This window comes from Hypanus sabinus, chromosome 4, assembly GCF_030144855.1.
Source record: "Hypanus sabinus isolate sHypSab1 chromosome 4, sHypSab1.hap1, whole genome shotgun sequence".
Lineage (NCBI taxonomy): Eukaryota > Metazoa > Chordata > Chondrichthyes > Myliobatiformes > Dasyatidae > Hypanus > Hypanus sabinus.
In genome coordinates, this window is record NC_082709.1 from 24,484,942 (window position 1) to 24,505,797 (window position 20,856).

Sequence of the window (20,856 nt, forward strand, 5' to 3'; positions counted from 1 at the left end):
GGGACATGATCAGAATGTATAACCATATTAACTTTTTTTTTAAAGAAAAGCATCACACGTTTACTTTAAAATTAGAAGGCTAGAATTTAATTGACACTGTGCTCTTGTAACAGAGGCTAAACAGTAGTAGATGATATGAACTGCAACTACATAGGTTATTTTGCTGGAATAAACATCAAAATATAAGCCCACTCCCCTCCATGAAAATGTCTGTGGACCTATAAAACTTCAATAAATGACCTTACCAGAGAATACAGGGTTGGGATAAATTTGAAATTCAGCTAACCGCTTTAGAGTGCCTCACGGCCATTTTAATTAAGTTACTATATCCTTAGAGTTACCTTCTGTCCTGGTGCACCATCTTCTCCTGGAAGACCAGGGAGCCCTGCCAATCCTGAAGAGCCAGGTTCGCCCTACAAACACAACAGCTTCATGGAAGACCACAGACAAGTGTTTTAGAGTCGACAATTCTGACCAACTGTTACACTGGGGCCAGTATCATGCAGGCAAAATTGGCAAAATTTGCATTGACGGAACCAGAAATGCAACGATCCTTGCCTGGATATACAAGAGTATTTGCCAGAGTATCGTTCACTGGTTGAGAGCGAAGGGCACTGCCATAAACTAGAAGGGTGTAGGATATATACGATGTTAATCTAGTTAAAGTTTAATACCCATTTTTTGCTCCATTTCTTCTAATTTGATATATGATATGTAGGGAGGGAATACATTACGAATGAACCACCACTGAAAGCATCATGAAGAGTAGTTATCAATGTAGCAGGGGCAGCCTAGGTGGGTTTCTTGAAATAGTGCTTTGATTTTTATAGAGTGGTTTATTTGAAGACAAAACACCCAAAACAACTCACATACTATTATTTTATTAAACATAAAAAGCAAGAAAATTAGAATATTGACAAAAAAGTAGAAAAAAATTATAATAAAAGACGTTATACAGAAATAAAATAACTCTGACACTTGTTCTGCCTCAAAGGAGGAATTAGATTCAATCAGACATTTCCTGATTTTAAACATAAAGAACAGGATGAATTTCCACTGCCAATCTACCACATCAGTTTAGGCTAGATTCGCAAACTCAGTGGTAGTTTTGACAGGTAATACAAAACTGAAAAAAAACTTACTTGTGTTGTAATATCATAGGTCATTCAAATTAACGCTAGCCCTTTTTTCATAAAGCAGTCTTCAATATTAAAAGTATATTTATGATAGTTGCCATTAAACATGACAAAACTGAGGTCCAGTTCCTGTAAATGTCCAATAGATGGCACTCTACACAAAGACAAAATTATCGGCAGTTCAACTACGCAGCCCTCAGCAGTGCAAAATTTTTTAATAGGAACCTGTTATGTTAATTTTTGCATATACAAAGATGATAAAAAGAATTTAGTCAAAATTTCTAATCTCATCTACCTTTTCTTTAAAGCAACATCAGCCTTTGAGAAATGGCTATGAACAATTTTGAAGTACATTTAATGACTTCAAGATAATGGACAAGTCATTCCAACCATATTTCTTACAGGTATTATTTATCTCCTGTTAATAAAATTATCCCCCAGTCTCCTTGATGCATTTTTACTTTTAGGATTTCTCTTACTTTTCTCACACTTATTTCTACTTAATTTTCTCACTTACTTTTGGTCCTGGCTCTCCGACTCCTCTTTCTCCTGGAGCTCCAATTTCTCCAGGCAAACCTTGATCGCCCTGCAGAATGGTTTGAGAATCACGTTCAAATTTAATTAAAATATATGCAAATAATCTGAAGACAAAATGATACAACAACTAAGTAAATTCCAAGCAGGCAAGACATTTTTAAAATGTCCTCAATCACTTAACTTGCAGTTACAATTGCCTCACACCACCGGTATGAAGCACATGGAAGGGGGGTAGATGGCATTTTGGTTGGTAATCATGGCTCTTGTGAATTTGCTACAGATTTAAAAAGCTATAACAACTCAATGTGGCAGTGGTACCAATCTCAGCTTTGACAGGATGCCAGGAAAGGTGTTTCTGATGTCAATAAAGCGGGACAAAACATTTTCTTCCATTCACCATTCTGACCCAAATTCTGCAGATAAAAATAAATTAAGCAATCGAGATGGGTCTTTTGCTTATGGCGGCTGACAAAAGGCACTGACTCTGTGAAATGCACTGTGTTAGATCGTGGGTTACAGTCAAAGAAAAGACAGCTAGAATCGCTTAACACTTTCATGCAAGGGTGTTTATTCAGTGTGTCAAAAAAAATCAAACTTACAACAATTAGTGAAAATAGTGAAACCAAAATTGCCAATATTTACAAAAAATTATCTACCAGAAAACTCAATAGCAGCTCCATACTTTGTCCAATGTGAACTCCTGGCAGCACAATCTCTCTCTCTCTCTCCTCCTCCTAGAGCAACCAGTCCCCATTTTTTGAAGGCACCGGGACATGCCATCTTTAATTTCCCACTTAGTCCCAAAGGTGTGGGTATAAATCACATGTCATACAGCTATTGCACTGGGACAGTCAGGCTGAAGAAGCATTGTGGTGCCTTGGTACATTGAAATGAAACGCCCTAATAAGTTAGTCCGATGTACTGGTATGCAAGGATATGGCAGCTTATTTAAATAGGCTACTCTATAAAGGGTTTTTATCATGGTAGAGGGACACGAGTTCAGATCCTATCGTGCTAACCAAGGAAACGTAAATTCAAATGATTGGGAATAGGAAAACAGTGACTGGCACTTACTATCTCTGTTAAGGTCCAATAAATGCTTTATTCCACACAACACTGCTCTTATCCCACCCCTCCCGGACAGAGTAAGGATTTTCTCTGGTCCTCACATTCTAGCCTACTAGCCTCCACAACCTTAGCAATTTCCACCATCAGACACATTATCAGCTCCTTTTTCAAGCTTTTCAAAGTAGCATTGATCACTTCCCTTCTCGTGGCGCATTCCCATGCGACCATGGAGATGCAGTACTTGTCATTTCACATTTTGGATCCCTGAGAAATATCACTCCTTTTCCAGTGACACAACAATTCACTCGAGTTTCGTCCAGTCTGGGAGTACACTGGGGGACTGCTTGGTCGACATTGGCAAAAGGCAGAATTTCCCACTGGCCGACCACTTAAACGCCAGTCCCCGTTCCCGTTTCAACATTCGGAACAAGAAGGCTGCGGGAGAGCACCCAAGGATTTCCAGCGGGAAGACATTTTGAGTTCTCGGGGGAAGAGAGAGGCCCGTGAACAGCTTAGAAAGAAGTCAGCCATATCCAGCGGGCAGCAGAGTGAGAGGCAGCAGAGTGAAAGGGCTTTGGCTCAACGGGCTTCGGCGGTAACGGGACGAGGCGAGGCAGTTGTTGATTGCAAAAGGAAGTAGTATGTGTGTGAGGCTGGTTTTCTGTGGTCGGTGTCAGATGTGGGAGGTCCTGGAGTCTCCCGGTGTCCCGGACGGTCACTTCTGCTCCCAGTGCATCGAGATGAAACTCCTAAGGGACCATGTTAGGGAACTGGAGCTGCAGCTCGATGTCCTTCATCTGGTCAGGGAGAGTGAGGAGGTGATAGAGAGGAGTTACAGACAGGTGGTCACTCCGAGGCCATGGGGGACAGAGAAATGGGTCAGAGTCAGGAGAGGGGAGGGGAAGAGTCAGGTACTAGAGAGTACTAAAGGCTGTACCCCTTGACAATAAGTACCCCTGTTTGAGTACTGTTGGGGGGGGGGGGAACAGCCTACCTGGGGGAAGTGACTGTGGCCATGCCTCTGGCACAGAATCTGGCCCTGTAGCTCAGAAGGGTAGGAAAAGGAAGAGGAAGGCAGTAGTGATAGGGGATTCAATAGTCACAGGGTCGGACAGGCGATTCTGTGGACACAGAAAAGAAACTTGGATGGTAGTTTGCCTCCCAGGTGCCAGGGTCCAGGATGTTTCTGATCGCGTCCAAGATATCCTGCGGTGGGAGGGAGAACAGCCAGAGGTCCTAGTACATATTGGTACCAATGACATAGGTAGGAAAAGGGAAGAGGTCCTGAAAGGAGACTACAAGGATTTAAGAACGAAGTTGAAAAGCAGGACCTCAAAGGTAGTAATCTCAGGATGACTGCCTGTGCCACGCGACAGTGAGAATAGGAATAGAACGAGATGGAGGATAAATGTGTGGCTGAGGGATTGGAGCAGGGGGCAGAGATTCAGATTTCTGGATCATTGGGACCTCTTTTGGGGCGGGTGTGACCTGTACAAAAAGGACGGATTGCACTTGAATTCCAGGGGGACCAATATCCTGGTGGGCAGGTTTGATAGAGCTGTTGGGGAGAGTTTAAACTACAAATGTAGTTTGGTAGGGGGGTGGGAATCAGAATGTAAGTGCAGGGATTAACGTGGAAGGACAAGGGCATGATGCTAAGGAAGGACAGGCAGGGGACGAAACATAATTGTAGCCAGTTAAAGGGATTGACTGTGTCTATTTCAATGCTAGAAGTATTAGGAACAAGGAGGATGAACTTAGAGCATGGATTAGTATGTGGAACTACAATGTTGTGGCCGTTACTGAGACTTGGTTGGAGGAAGGGTAGGATTGGATGATGCCGGTCCCGGGTTTCGGGTGTTTTAAAAGGAATAGGATGAGAGGTAGAAAAGTGGGGGAGTGGCATTACTGGTCAGGGATAGTATCACGGCTATAGAAAGGGAGGACGCTGCAGAGGGAGTGTCCATGGAGTCAGTTTGAGTGGAAGTCAGAAATAGGAAGCGATCAATCACTGTGCTGGGAGTAGTCTATAGGCCCCCAAATAGCCCTCGGGACACCGAGGAGCAGATAAGTAGGCAGATTTTAGAATGGTGCACAAAATACAGGGTAGTAGTTATGGGTGATTTCAACTTCCCTCATATTGACTGGCACCTCCTGAGTGCAAGGGGGATAGATGGGGCTGAATTTGTCAGGTGTGTTCAAGAAGGATTCCTGACACAGTATGTGGACCAGCTGATGAGAGGAGAGGCCAAACTGGATCTAGTTCTGGGTAATGAACCTGGTCAGGTGACAGACCTCTTGGTGGGACAGCATTTTGGTGAGCGTGACCACAAATCCCTTAGCTTCAGCATAGCTCTGGAAAGAGATAAAATCAGATGAAATGGTAAAGTGCTTAACTGGGGAAGGGCTAACTGTGAAGGGATGAGGAAGGAACTAGCGAGAGTAAATTGGAAACAGATGTTCAAAGGGGAAAGCACAGAAGTAATGTGGCAGAAGTTTAGGGACCACTTGAGCTGGGTTCAGGATAGGTTTGTCCCACTGAGGCAAGGAAAAAACAGTAGGAAAAGGGAACTGTGGCTGACGAAACACATGAGGCAACTTGTCAAGAGAAAAAAAGGAAGCATATGTTAGATATAAAAAGCAGGAAGTAGGAGGGGCTCATGAGAAATATAGGGTAGCCAGAAAGGAGCTAAAGAAAGGACTTAGGAGAGCTCAAAGGGGGCATGAGAAGGCCTTGGCATGTAGGATTAAGGAGAACCCCCAGGGTTTCTAAGTGTTTGTGAAGAACAGGAGGATGATGAGAATGAAGGTGGGACTGCTAAAGGATAAAGAGGGCAACATGTGCCTGGGGGCGGAGGAGGTTGGGGAGGTCCTAAATGAATACTTTGCTTCAGTATTCACAAGTGAAAGGATCTTGATCAGGGTGAGGTCAAAATAGAGCAGGCCTGTCTGCTGGACAATGTGGAGATTAAGGAAGAAGTAGTGCTGGATCTTCCTAAAAACATCAAGATTGATAAATCCCCAGGGCCGGATATGATACACCCCAGGTTGTTGTGGGAATTGAGAGAAGAGATCACAGGAGCATTAGCTATGATCTTTGAATCCTCTTTGGCTACAGGGGAAGTGCCAGAGGACTGGAGAATGGCAAATGTAGTTCCCTTGTTGAAAAAAACGTAATAGGGAGAAACCTGGGAACTATAGACTAGTGAGTCTTACGTCTACTGGAAAGGATTCTTAAGGATAGGATCTATGAGCATTTGGAGAAGTACAGTCTACTCAAGGATAGTCAACATGGCTTTGTGAAGGGAAGATTGTGCTTCATGAGCCTGATTGAGTGTTTTGAAGAGGTAACAAAAGAAATTGATGAGGGTAGGGCAGTGGATGTGATCTACATGGATTTTAGCAAGGCACTTGACAAGGTCCCTCACGAGAGACTCATCCAGAAAGTCATGAGGCATGGGATAAGTGGAACCTTGGCTGTTTGGTTTAAAAAAATCGGTTTAAAGGAAGAAAACAGAGGGCAGTTGTGGAAGGAAAGTATCCTGCCTGGAGGTCGGTGACTAGTGGAGTGCCGCAGGGATCTGTCCTGGGACCCATGCTATTTGTGATTTTTATAAATGACCTGGATGTAGAGGTGAAAGGATGGGTGAGTAATTTTGCAGATAACACGAAGATTGGAGGAGTTGTGGATGGAGCTGCAGGTTGTCGAAGGTTACAAGTGGATATAGACAGGCTGCAGAGTTGTGCAGAAAAATGGCAGATGGAATTCAATCTGGGTAAGTGTGAGGTGATGCACTTTGGAAGGACAAACCAGAAGACTGAATACAGGATTAATGGTCAGTTACTTAAGAGTGTGGATGAAAAAAGGGACCTTGGGGTTCAAATCCATACATCCCTCAAGGTCATTGTGCAGGTTGATAGGGTAGTTAAGAAGGTCTATGGGATGCTAGGCTTCATTTACAGGGGGATTGAGTTCAAGAGTAGAGAGGTCATGTTGCAACTCTACAAATCTCTGGTGAGACCACACAAGAGTATTGTGTTCAATTCTGGTCACCTCATTATAGGAAGGATGTAGAAGCTGTGGAGAGGGTGCAGAGGAGACTTACCAGGATGTTGCCTGGTTTGGAGAACAAGTCATATGAAGCAAGGTTAGCAAAGCTGGGACTTTTCTCTGTGGAGCATAGAAGAATGAGAGGGGACTTGATAGAGGTCTACAAGATTATGAGAGGCATAGAAAGGGTGGATAGTCAGTACCTGTTTCCCAGGGCACCAATAGCAAACACCAGAGGGCATATGTACAAAATTAAGGGAGGGAAGTTTAGGGGAGACATCAAGGGTAAGTTTTTTACACAGAGGGTTGTGAGTGCCTGGAATGACTTTCCAGGGATGGTGGTGAAGGCTAAAACATTAGGGGTATTTAACAGCCTCTTGGACAGGCACATGGATGAAAGAAAAATAGAGGGTTATGGGGTAGTGTGGGTTTAGTACTTTTTTTAATGATTATATGGGTCGGCACAACATGGAGGGCTGAAGGGCCTGTACTGTGCTGTAGTGTTCTACGGTTCTATGTTGGTCCATGGCCTCCTCTTCCACATGATAAACCCACTCTCAGGTTGGAGGAGCAACACTCAATCTGTCTAGGTAGCCTCTGCCCTGATGGCATGAACATTGATTTCTGCAACTCTCGATAATTTCTACCCCTCCCCCTTCCCTCACTCTGGCTTCTTACCTCTTCTCCTCACCTGCCAATCACCTCCCCACACTGTCCCTCGACCTCCCCTTTCTTCCACGATCCATTGTCCTCTCCTGTCAGATTCCTTCTTCTTTAGCCATTTGCCTTTTCTACAATCACCTCTCAACTTCTAATCTCATGCCCTCCCCCTCCCCACTCGGCTTCACCTATCACCTTCTAGCTTGCCCTCCCCCCCTCCCCCCCACCTTCTTGTTCGAGCTTCTTCCCCCACCCCTTCCTTTCCAGGCCTTGGCTGGAAACACCGACTGTTTATTCATTCCCATGGATGCTGCTTGACCTGCTGAGTTCATCCAGCATATTATGCGTGTTTTCCTCCAATCTAGTCTACTGCATTTATTGTTCAAATGGTGAAACCAAACACAGATTGGGTGATTGCTTCGCAAAGCACCTACATTGAAGGGACTCTGAGCTCTGTTTGCCTGCCACTTTAGTTCTCCAGCCCACTCCCACTCTGAAGCATCTATCCGGCGGCCTCCTGCACTGCTACAGTTAATCCTTTCAGTAAAGGACAACACATCATCTTCCTTTTGAGCATACTGCAGATTTCAGTATTCAATGTCCAACCCTACAGTTTCAGGTAATTTGTTTCTAGTCTTTCAGCTATCTCGCTCCTATACTCCTTCTCGTCATCATCTGAAATTATGCTAACAGTAGATGTGTCATTGGCAAATTTAAAGATGGTGTTTGAGCTGTGCCCAGCAGTCATGGATGCAGAGAGAGTAGAGTTCTGGACTTAGCATGTATCCCTGGGCAGTGTTGATCATCAGTTATTTTTGACCCACACAGTCTCTGGTCTCTCGGTGACAAAGTCAAAGCTCCAGTTGCAGAGGGAGGGACAGAGGCCTTTGATTTGGAGCTGGTTGATTAGAACTGAGGGTATGACTGTGTTGAATGTTGAGCTGTGGTCAATAAACAGCAGCCTGACATCGATATTGCTATTGTGCAGGTGATCCAAAGCCGAATGAGATTGCATCCACTGTAGACCTATTATGGCGGTAGGCAAATTGTAGCAGGTCCAGGTCCTTGCTTAGGAAGGAGTTGATTCTGGCCATGTCCGACCTCTCAAAGCACCTCATCACAGTAGATGTAAGTGTAACTGGGCGATATTCATCGGGGCAGCTCACCCTGCTCTTCTTTGGCACTGGTATGATTTTGAAGCAGCAGAGAACCTCAGACAGCAGTAGAGAGAAATTGAAGATGTCCTAGACATTTCTGCCAGTTGGCAGAGGTTTTCAATGCCAAACCAGGTACACCATTAAGGCCTGACGCCTTGCGAGGGTTCATCCTCTTTAAAGATATTCTGACGTCAGCCTTTGGGATAGAGATCACAGGGGTCACCAGATGCTGCGGGGATCTGCACAGGTCTGGTTTTATTCTCCCCTTCGAAGTGTGCTTAAAAGGCTTTGAGCTCACCTGGGAGTGAAGCATCACAGCCATTCATGATGTTAGGCTTTACTTTGTAGGAAGTAAAGACCTGAAAACCCTGCCAGAGCTGACATGCATCCAATTCCATCTCCAACTTCAATTGGAATTGTTTCTTCCTCACTCTTAAAATAGCCTTCTGTAAATTGAACCATACCTGGAATTCTTTTGTAGTTCTGGATCATTGGTCTTGAATGCCACAGATCTAGCCTGCAGCAGACTTCAGAATTTGTGTTAAAGTTTGTGAAAATAATAAATTGTTTTAGCAGCTTTTTGCTTCTCTTACCTTTGAACCTGGCAAGCCTTCACCTGGAGGTCCTCTCAGGCCAGCTGGTCCTCTTGGACCTAGGACTCCCTATCAGATTATACAAAAATAAATTGCCTCAATTTAACGCATTTCAACCTGCGAAATTCTACATTACTCTAAAATAGGGTTCAGAGCACGGTATGGGAGTCATAAAGAAAGATATTGAAATTCATTATGACAGATTTTCACTGGCAAGGAAGTAGCCAGTCAGGAGGTGAGATACCCAGTCTCTGACCTGCTCTTGCTGTCACAGTTTATGTGGTGATCCAGCTGAGTGTCTGGCAACAGCTGGAGTGTTAATAGTGAGAGACTCGGTGACATTTATGCCATTGAATGTTAAGGGTAGACGGTTCTCTCATTAGTGCTTGGCACTTACGTGACAACACTATCAACTGCGACACATGGCCATGTGGCTAGGGACTGCCTCATTTTCTAAGGAGTCACTAGTAGAATTAAACACTGTGCAATCAACGACAAATAGTGCCACTTCTTACATTATGGAAGGAAGGTAATTGATAATGCAGCTGAAGGAGCTTAGGGTGGGAAATAGTTGTAAGGAAATTAAGCTGGAAAGGGTGCAGAATGGGTTCACAAGGACATTGTTGGAAGTTGAGGGAGGGTGCTTAGATTGAAAGGAGAGATTGGATAGGCTAGGACTTTCTCTTGCTTCCTGCTGAGTAGTGATGCTACATAAATTATTAAAATCACAAGGGACGTACAGTGGATGAGATGGATGGCCACGGTCTTTTTCCGAGGTTAAACAAGTACATAATTTAAAGGTTTAAAGGTGAAAGCAGAGGAAGATTTAAAAGGGTACGGAAAGGCAAGCTTTTCACATCATGATGGTGTGTGTGTGTGTGTGTGTGTGTGTGTGTGTGTGTGTGTGTGTGTGTGTGTGTGTGTGTGTGTGTGTGTGTGTGTGTGTGTGTGTGTGTGACAAGCTGCCAGTAGAAATGAGTGTGCTGGAAACGATTACAACATTTAAAAGCATTTAGATGAGGGGTGTCCAGCCTGGGATCCATGGACCGCTTGTTGGTTGGGAACACCTGTATTAAGGGTTCAGCATGCTTCATTCATGTGGAACCTGCTATCTATTTTGTGAAAACTACTGACTTAATACACCATCTTACAGCAGAACATAAGGTGAAGACCTCCACATATGGCTGACAAAGGCCACATCTTTCTGCACAGCAGCAGATGCCCAAATTGTGTTCACACAGATGAGAATATGTGCCTGAAATTACTGCTACAATAACTATATTATTTGAATTGTACATGTAAAGCAAGTTGCATGTCAAGTGGAAAGTTTAGGCTGTCTGGAGACAGTACAAATCTTTTTCACTAAAACACCAGAAAATAACTGGTACCTTAAACAACAACGTGCAAACATCCACAAGGGAGAGTGAAAGTGAGGAGCGAGCATTTTCTACTACATTCTTGTTACCTAACAGACAAAACTCATTCAGCTATTTCTACACCAAAATAACTATCAATTTAGAGAGCAGTTGGAAACATTCTTAAGGAGGTATGCACTCAATATTGAAAAAGTCACAGGAGTTGCTTGCTGAATTAAGAGTAAATGCAAAATAATTACCTTTTCACCTTGCAGACCAACTCCAGGTGGACCAATGGGGCCAGGTAATCCAGGGAAACCTACTTCACCCTGATGAGTTACATTTCAGAAGTGAAATGGGACATTAACAAATGTAATAATAACAACAAGAGATACCATATCTGAACTTACTTTTGCATACCAAACAATATATCAAATGTTGATTTAGGTAATTATTACTTGAATTCAAGATTCAGTTCTGCAGAGAGAAATATTTACGAAGTATTCACATTGTTTTCATCTTGACTTCCTTTCACATTCCCAGAAATCTGTCTTTAGTCTTACGTGGAAAATTAAGAGTTTTGTTCAGAATAAAAAATTGCACACTACTGAAACAAGTTTTTAATACAGGTGAAGGACTGAATTCATAGTTCACAGAAATGGAACTCGTGTTGAAATAAAAGAATTAAGGCTATGAATTTAGCTTTTGAGATCTGAGGCAATAACTGAGCCCTCATGAACTGTCTTTTAAAAGCTATGAAGTGCCATATATATATGTGTGTGGGGTGGGGGAACACAAGAGACAGCAGATGCTAAAATCTGAAGCAACAAACAATTTGATGCAGTGTTTTGACCCAAAACATTGACAATTTCTTGCCTCTTACAGATGCTGCTTGGCCCACTGGGTTTCTCCAGCAGTTTGTTCATTGGTTAAAGTATATGGCATTGTTGTAAGATGCTCTGTTTTTTTTCCAACAGAAGTTGGAATCAGTTCATGAGATGAATATATATACTTAGGAAGACTCTCGCTACTAAGAGAACATTTGAATAAAATAATCTGATTCTTGTATTATTTGACCCTGCAGATCTTGTTGATATAAATAAAGTTTTGGTTGTTTACCCAGGACTAAATCTCATCAGCCAGGGTTGTGATTAATGTGAGAATGGTGAGGAGTGCGGTTAAATTATAGGTAGTTGCTTAACTGCTTAATCCCTCTGACCTCTTGTAGGGTCCCAGTGGCAGCTTGCACTTTTGACCATATGAACAGGAAACCTGCAGGAAGGAAGTTGCCTCCACCTTTAAATAGGCAGACTGAGTCTTGATTAGCAGTTCAGGGCTAGTCCTGAAATATTAATGATGGCTTCTCTGTCGTTGAAGCCAGATCAGAACAGCTAGACTGGCAAAACAGATGGGCTAGTGAGTTGTAAAACTTAATGTTAGATTTCCCTGTGAGGCAAGTTGCACTGTGGTGCTCCTCGGGGACTGAAGAGGATGCCTTGGGTCTCCCTCAACCGATACGCTCCCCCTGTTTCTGGGTCGATTTCAGACTACCGTCTCTGAATGCAGACAACGATTCCCACGTTTCTCCAGCTGTGACCTCCAGTTTCCTTCTTCCACCTGCTGACCAGATGGTACGTCTTGCTTGATGGTGAACAGGAAAAACGATGGAAATGAGAGCCAGGCATTAAAGCAGGCTGAGATCCACATTCCGAATACCCCAGATTTTACTCTCGTCCTTGGGGCTCACATGGGCTATTCCTCCCACACCCTCTAAATTCTGCATTACAGAAACTACTACTTCCAGCAGGGAACCGCAGAACTTCGTGTTTTGGATTTTTAGCACTGAGTGGCTGCACCATTTAGATTTTCCCCCAGTTCCTGAGAGGAGAGGATTTAAAATCTGAATGGTCCTCTCAATGACAACACTCAACTAAGGATCCTAGTTAGCAATTTAAACCATCAAGATTTAGTTGACTTTATCTATGATATGTAACTGAGCCAGAATAAAGGAATCAGGGTAAACACTCAGATTGTGTTGGTGGCTTGTGTGGTTTCAGTCCCCTTTATGTAAATATTTAATCTTAATATTCTTGATTTCCTATCGTCATCTCTAATGTTACTCCAATCAGTATTTCAGAAATTCTGTTTGCCACTTATTATGCTGGATTCTCACCAAAATTATTAGAATCCAGTGCATCTTCCAAAAGCACAATCATGTTTACTCCCATAAACATGGGACTAGGTGGGACATGGTAGGTGGGACTAGGTGAGATTAAGAGTTCGGCACGGACTAGGAGGGCCAAGATGGCCTGTTTCCGAGCTGTGATTGTTATATGGTTATATGTTATATATATTGCACAAGCCAGTTCCTAATATTGGATACAGGATATTATAGCTCCAGCTTGAAAAAAGGTAAATTCAGTTTCCATTATTTCAAATCGAAATATACTATGAAGAAATTTACTACAAACTTAGCTTACTTGTTCTTAAAATGTTCACTTCAAATCACACAATCTACTGCTGCTGTCACAATTATCACTATCATAAATTGGGCATATGTGCTCCTCACCTTTTCACCCTTAATACCTGCACCCGGAGCACCACGAGATCCCTTTGGTCCTTCATAACCACGATCACCCTGTCACACAGAAGTTACAGCATCATACTACATTCCATTGTTGTTTCTAATCTTTAAATGAAAGGAAAATAATCCTTCATTGAGTTATTTGAGAGAACTTTGGCATCATCAATTGATGCTTAAAAGTGCAGTAAATTATAAAGAAAAAAAAGTCAGATAGCAACAGTAGATTAAACTCAAAGAAACTTGATCTGATGTGGAATTCTATCTTGAGGTGACCTTAGCAACTTAAAAGCTGCACAGCTGTGCAATGCCCGAGGCTTGCAAGATTCCACAAGTGCAAACTGTACACTGTTTCAGCTTTGTTCAGGACTGCAGACAGAAGGCTGACATGCCGTCACAAATTCCTCAGAGAAAATCTGGTGCAGCTATTCTAAGTCCAGTGCTGATCAGATGTATAAAATGGAATGTTATTTTCCGATCAGTGGACAATTTTTGATCACATGCTGTAAGGACTGGACAAGGTAATGGAAGATCTCGGAAGGTAAGTCCTGCTGCATGAAGAGATCCACACTTCCAATTTGTGTGCCCAAAGAGCCTTAATAGTTGGTGCCCAATAACAGAGTGTCACAAAGCTGAAATAGAAAGTGAGGTTTATTCTGATAAAACATCTCCAGGCAGCACTCATCAATTAAAGGAAGAAAGACTAATCAAGGTGACCTTACAATGTGGCTGCTTTAATTAAATTTGGAAATTGATTGTGGTTTTCACTATCAATACATTCTGCTCTGTCTTGACCATCACTGAGCCTGGAATCATCTCCAATTGCACTCTGGTCCAGTTCCCACTACTTTGGGCCATAAAATTACTTACTGTAGCCTCCTATGGTCTGGACTTGCTCCTGTAAAAATTGGCCTTTGCCCTGTTTTTCAGGCTCACCCGTGGCACCTCAATGGGCCAACATCCTTATGGACCAAAGGTAATAAACGGATGAGCTCTGACTGCCGTCCACCATTCGCTCTTTCATAAGTGAAAACTCAAGCCTCAACAATCATCAGATTCTTTGACACAAGTTGGGGCATTGCACTCCCTCAGGCAGTTACTGAAATGTTCCATTTTGTTCCCTGTGCAACAATCACCCTGCACGGAGACAATTAGGTGAGCCATGTTTGCAAATTGATGCACAGAATATAGTTCTAATAGCTGCCTGGTGTAGCAAACATTAATGAAGCAGTACTCTCAGGGGGAGTGCAATTAGCCTAAGAATGGATTATTGAAGAGAACAAATGAAAACAAAAAAGAATATTTGTGTAAAAATGATCAGATTAGACTGGAAAACAGTCAAAATAAGCCAAGTGGATTTACACTCAGTGGCCACTTTATTAGGCACACCTGTATGTTAATACACAATCATAGGGCAGCAACTCAATGAATAAAAGCATGCAAGCGTGGTTAAGAGGTTCAGTTCAATGGTTCAGACCAACATCAGAATAGGAAAGAAATGTAATCTAAGTGACTTTGTAATCTAAGTGGAATGATCTTTGGTATCAGAAGCTGCTGATCTCATGGGGTTTTAAAGCAGAACAGTGTCTAGAGATTACAGAGAGTGGTGTGAAAAACAAAAGAAAATCCAGTGAGTAGAAGTTCCATGGGCAAAAATGCCTTGTTAATGAGGGAGGTCAGGGGATAATGGCCAGACTGATTCAAGCTGACAGGTAGGTGACAGTTAACTCAAATAACCAGGCTTTGCAACAGTGGTGTTCAGAAGAGCATGTCTGAATGCACAGCATGTTTAACCTTGAAGTGGACGGTTTGAAGCAGCAGAAGACCACAACCATACAATCAGTAACCACTTTATTAAGGACAGGAGGTACAGTACTTAATAAAGTGGCCACTGAATTTGGATCTTAAAAAATCTAAATTATTTTACACTATATGGGTAAGTATTTTATATCTTCCAAATCTAGTTGTGTAATACAGTAATTCCTTGCCCCATGGGGATTTGGTGGGCAGGGAAGGGTAGTGGAGGGTGAATGCAGTTTGGTGGGAACAAGTGGGGAACCCAAAATGACAGCATGTCCATAAGGCTGAAATGATGTTGAAATAATTTAGTAACTAAACTTTATACTATAGGTAAAGTATAGTCTTCACACAAGCTGCTCTGACAAGAGAGCTGCCAGCAGTCTCTGAGACTACAAGACACGTACAACTCATTAAGAGGAATAGTCTGTAGGTCCTACAGTCACAAAGATGTATAGCAGAATATGGTGATTTTTTTTCTCCATCAACACTCATCCTATTTGCCTGCATTGGAACCACATCCTTTTATGCTTGCTTGTTTAAGTGTGTCTAAATGCCTCATAAATGTGGTAATATTATCTGATTTGACCATTCCCTTTCCAGCTCATTCAAGATATCAACCACACTCTGTATAAAAATATTCCCCTCAGATCAAGGCTGGAAGCCTTTTTCAGAGAGTGTGCGTTCATATTGCCAATAATCCCCTTAAAAATTCTCTCGTGTCCTGTGGTAATTTTGAGCAGTGATTATTCCTCCAGTGATTATTTGAGCAGTGATTAATATTATTAATGATTATTTCTCCATTAAATTAGTAACAATAATTATGGACTTTTAAGGGAAAAGGGTGAATCCTTTTGTTGATTTACACATATTTGATATTTTACAATAATAAAAGTATAAGAGCCAGATGGAAATAAATGAAGCATTTTAGAAAATCTGTTCAAAAATTATTAATATTAAGTTCTTAAAAAGACAATTGAATAACAACATCATTTCTAAATAGTATTGTTATTGTAACTGTTTACTGTATAAATACTGATCTGTACAGCAGATCTGAGGGTTTTAAAACATATCATTCAATGTTCCGTGCTCTTGCATTCATTTAGCTGGTTCCAAGCCAGCGCGAGATATTTCCCATGAAAACACTTCACTGCTCTTGAGTTGTAATAGAATCATTTGCTGTTTCATTTGGCAATAAGATTATCATTATTGTTCTTGTCACTATGTGAGGTGTTTAAAGAATTGAGTGCGGCACTGCATGCCACGTGCCAACTAAATATTGTGTGCATGCCATTTTGGGCATGCGTGCCTTGCCTTAGATCCTCTTTGAAACTGGTTCCTCTCATCTTAAACCTATGTTCTCTTGTTTTTGAGATCCCTACCATTTTTGACCTTCTTTATCTATGTCTCTTGTATCCTTATGTCAACAGAAGTTCATTTCGGGAGAAGTCATATTTTACTAAGTATGAACAAGCCAGCCCTTCACTCAACAAGGGTGTAACGAAATAGCAATTAACAACTTATTTTAACAATTCCTCCTTGGGTATGTTAGATACAGTAATGTTTCAGCCATAAATAATATATTTTTAATTTAGTAATACAACACTGAGTAGGCCCCTCTGGCCTTCAACCCCCAACAAACCTGATTAACCTTAACCTAATCACAGGACAATTTACAATGACCAATTAACCTAGCCGTTACGCCTTTGGACTGTGGGAGGAAACCACAGCGCCTGCGGAAAGCCCATATATTCCACGAGGAGGATGTACAGAGACATTTTACAGAACGGCCCCAGAACTGAACTCCAAACTGGGGAACGCCCCAACTCGTACCAGCATGTCACCATGGCACTCCATATTGAGCTTTCATAATCCAGTGATTCAGAACTCGCTCCTGTACTTACCCGTCTAGTATCCACCTCAAATGTTCCTAGGGACATTGAATAATAAGCTTGCCTGTGCATACTTCTAAAAATTCTTGCTGCCTCAACGACATATAGCCTGTAGCAGACGCACACATTAGCTTTAGCATATGCATTACCTTGTTCAACATTGAAAGAAACATTGGCCTTGATAAAAATGTAACATGCTGGGTGTATCCTGCTGGTGGGGAATTTCTTTTCTGCATGTTCTAACATTACCTTCAGGTAGCTTTAGGTGAATCTTTTGTAGTTAAAGAGAGATTTTGTCTGTATATTTACACATAGAATTACATATACCTTCATTCCTGGCCAACCCTCACCAGGTAAACCACGACCTCCTGGAAGACCTTGAGCTCCTGGAGGCCCCTGTGCAAAGTGAAAAGGAAATGAATTATTAACAATGTTATAAGCCGAAGAGCAGGAAAGAGAAGACACATGGTTGAGAATTTTGTCAACTATGGTAGTCAGAAGCCATGGTTAATTCCCTGTCCAGTTTCCACTTTGACTCCTGTTTTTGTCATGTTGAAACATTCCAAAGACTCCCTGGGAACAGCACCTTATCTTCTGCAAGGCTATTTTGTTGATCTCAGTATTGGATTCGAATATTTTGCCTCTCTTCCTGGATATTACAGTTGCAGTTTCTGATTTTGCTTTTCTCATCTCTCTAATGGCCTGAATTTGAAGTAAGAGTTATCTTGATAACACCAGCCTTTACTCTATCATAGAAATTCGTTCCCTTTTCTTCATAGCCCCCTTTCTACAACTGGAAACTCCTTTATCCCCACGTTGATCCTGATGGAGAATCGTTGATCTACTTATCTCCATGGACCCTGTATATTTCCAGCATTTGGAGATTTGTTTTGCTCTTCCAGTATCTGGAGTTTATTTTGGTCTAATTAGCTTCAGCTATGATAGATATGAAAAAAAATTTTAAAACTCTGTATCTATTTAACAAGTAATATATTTGTCATGACATAGCACATCATGATATTTATTGTGTATAAAGGAGATGTTACAAAGGAAAAAATATGAAAGATCTCATTGCAAATCTTCAACATCAGTGAGACTAAAAAGGTCTGGTCTTAGAAATTAAATACCAAACTGCAATGTCATTCAGTGAATATCACATTGTAATTGATCCCTCAAAATTTCCACGCCTTAGGCATTAGGGACATTAAGATTGATTCAGTTGAAATGAATGGCTGGTATTACCCCGCCCCCCCCCCGCCCCCACTGGTGTTGCATGCAACTTTGGTTTAAGGGTAGAAACTCAACAATATGGCACTAAGAAATTGCACACCCTGAACAGTCTGAACAGGTTCCAGTTAGACTAATGGACCCAGGAACTTTCTTGCTGAAACAAAACATGGTAACATGCATTGAGAATATTCTGCACCGCAGAATATAAAGAATTCTTACGCACTATTTTGATAATTTTCTTCTTCATCGCTGGCCTTACTGAGCACAGTATCAATAGAACATATACAGTGTTATACACCGTTAAAACTGGTGCATGTTTCTGCGATACTAAATGCAGGCTAGCACAAACCGATGAGATTATTGCTGAGTCCTCCACAGTGACCAATGCAAGGCTGCTGGGAAATGGCACTGAGTGTCCAACTTGACTTTAGGTCTGCTTCCACTCCTTTAACATGAGCAGGAGGCAGATAATATTTGAAAGTTTTGTTACTTGGGCAATTTAAGGTTGATGACGTCACATGTTTCACGATGAATACTTCAGAGATAACATTTAAAAATCAATTGTATTCAGACTAAGGTTATTAGGCCACCTCATCAACCCACAACTTGTTCTTTTGAGCAGTGATTAGTACAAAGCAAGTCACTCAATGAATTCATTTCCAATATCAAGGATTCTAGGTAGTCCCAAGACATAGCAACTCCTTCAACAATACACAAACTGCTGGAGGAACTCCTGTGGTGAACTACATATACCTGTCTGGACACGCCCCCCCCCCGCCCCGCTGACTGTTCCTGTGGCTCCTCCCACTGACCATGGCTCCTCCCACAGACCCCGGTATAAAGGCCATTGGAGCCTGAGTTCTGCCCTCAGTCTCCAGGATGTAGTATGGTGGTCAATTACTGCTTGTTCTTTCTTCCAGCCAATAAAAGCCTATATCTCGCCTCACGTCTTCAAGACTTATTGATGGTGCATCAATTCTGCAGGTCAGGGAGCACCTGTGGAAGAAAATGGATAGCTGATGTTGTGGATCAAGACCCTTCATCTCAATAGATGCTGCCTGACCTGCTGAGTTCCTCCAGCATTTTGTGTATTGCTCTAGATTACAGCATCTGCAGTCTCCTATGTCTCCATAGCAGTTCTCTGGTTGCTTATGGTATATTAATTACCCGAGTAATCTTAGAGAAACCTACCACTCTTTAAAAAGAGTAATGGCCTCATCACAGTGGCTTCATTATCAACTGAAATAAACCGCCATGTACTTGCCACCTGTCTTATACACCAACACACCAGTTTGGTCTATTTGGTTGACAGTATCAAGAATATTTAGCATCACAGTTTCTTTGACATTTATTGTTAATACTGTCCTCACCCTGAAAGAGAATGCAATCCACCTCTGGGAATATGGACATAAACAAGAGTGATATCTAATGAGAGTAGAATCTGCTCAAAAAAGGCTTGAGAAGATCAAGAGACATTTTAAAAATAAAGAGGACTGAGGTGATTCTAGTTTTCGAGAGATGAGCAGATTTGGTAAAATGTTAGTTGAATGGTTCTGTAATATTTGAAACACTGCAGCCAGTTAAAGGATGCACAACAAAACACACACAATTGGGGAGTAGAGATTGTTGCTTGCAGAGAAGGCTAACAATTAGAACTGCTCTTAGATTTGTGACTTCATCTGTGGCTGGTTGAGATCAGCAGAAATAAAAATACTGGAAGTTGCAAAGTAGTCTGTTAATTCACCATCACTTAACTTACAAGGCATGGAAGTCAAGATCTGCTCCCAGGGAGACCTACTCCAAGACCTTGCTGTTGCTTAAAAAAAAAGCGAAAGATCACAAATGAAGCAATTTTTTACTGCTGACTATTATGAGCACAAAAGTGACATATGAAGAATTTGAAGGTGATACTTTTTGTCAGCCACGAACTGTTTTGCTCGCCCAATTAACAGACCACAGAGAAATTACTTTGATGTGGCTGCAAGACAGATTTTCTTTGGAGAAATGCAGAGATATCCATGCATCTGGAAAGAATAATTGCTAGTGGCAAATATTCTATTTCTGAAGTCCTCAGTTTGATCTGCACTGCTATTATGATATTTTGGAAGGAAACGTGAAAAAATAAGTGAAAAATAAAACAAATTATAATTACCCTTCCTGAGACCAACAAACTTCTCCTTCGCCAGTTCCTAGGCTCTGTGCATAGTTGTAAAATGGTTCTCACCTATCTATGCTGCCAACTCTTGACAAGAGTACATCAATCAACACCCAAACACAATTCAGCCCTCCCTTCTTGGTTTCCTCCCCGATGCTATATCAAAGTCTTCATACTCTACAAATCTCTAATGTTATTCAACCTTACTTTGGGTGATCTCCACCAGTCTTTGTCCTGTATCCCTTCAACTCTAGATTCTTGTGCAATTATCTCTCCCACGTTCAACCATGGTTGCCAGAATCCTTTACTTGGTTCTTCCTTCTTGTTACTTCTCTTTTGAAATTGTGTCGGATTCTTAAACTCATCACTCTTGGTTTTAGTCATTTAATTTTAAACACTTCTATCAGTGGTCAACATCTGTATTGCATCTCTAAAGAGCTCAGATGTTTGTAAGCGTAAATCTGCTCTAGGAATGTATGTTGTTATATCTGCTCATATCCTGGTTTTTCATCTTGAGCAAGCAAGCTAAATTTTACTGACATTCAGATGATCTATCTAGCTAATATCAAGAGATGACAATTATTACAAATTAAAATGATGCAATGTAAAACACAAAATTAAGAGAATTTAACATATTACCGACA

The 20,856-nt window shown here is 41.7% G+C and overlaps 1 protein-coding gene across 1 annotated transcript in view; it reads right to left on the reverse strand.

The window, feature by feature from the left end:
- col28a2a (collagen, type XXVIII, alpha 2a) overlaps positions 1-20,856 on the reverse strand; it is a 94,024-nt gene that overhangs the window by 41,761 nt on the left and 31,407 nt on the right. The window contains exons 14-19 of the mRNA XM_059966058.1: positions 17,155-17,223; positions 13,127-13,195; positions 10,818-10,886; positions 9,203-9,271; positions 1,654-1,722; positions 342-413 (exon numbers count right to left, since the gene is read on the reverse strand). Of these exons, the coding sequence (XP_059822041.1) occupies positions 342-413; positions 1,654-1,722; positions 9,203-9,271; positions 10,818-10,886; positions 13,127-13,195; positions 17,155-17,223 (417 nt within the window). The remainder of the gene's footprint in view (positions 1-341; positions 414-1,653; positions 1,723-9,202; positions 9,272-10,817; positions 10,887-13,126; positions 13,196-17,154; positions 17,224-20,856) is intronic.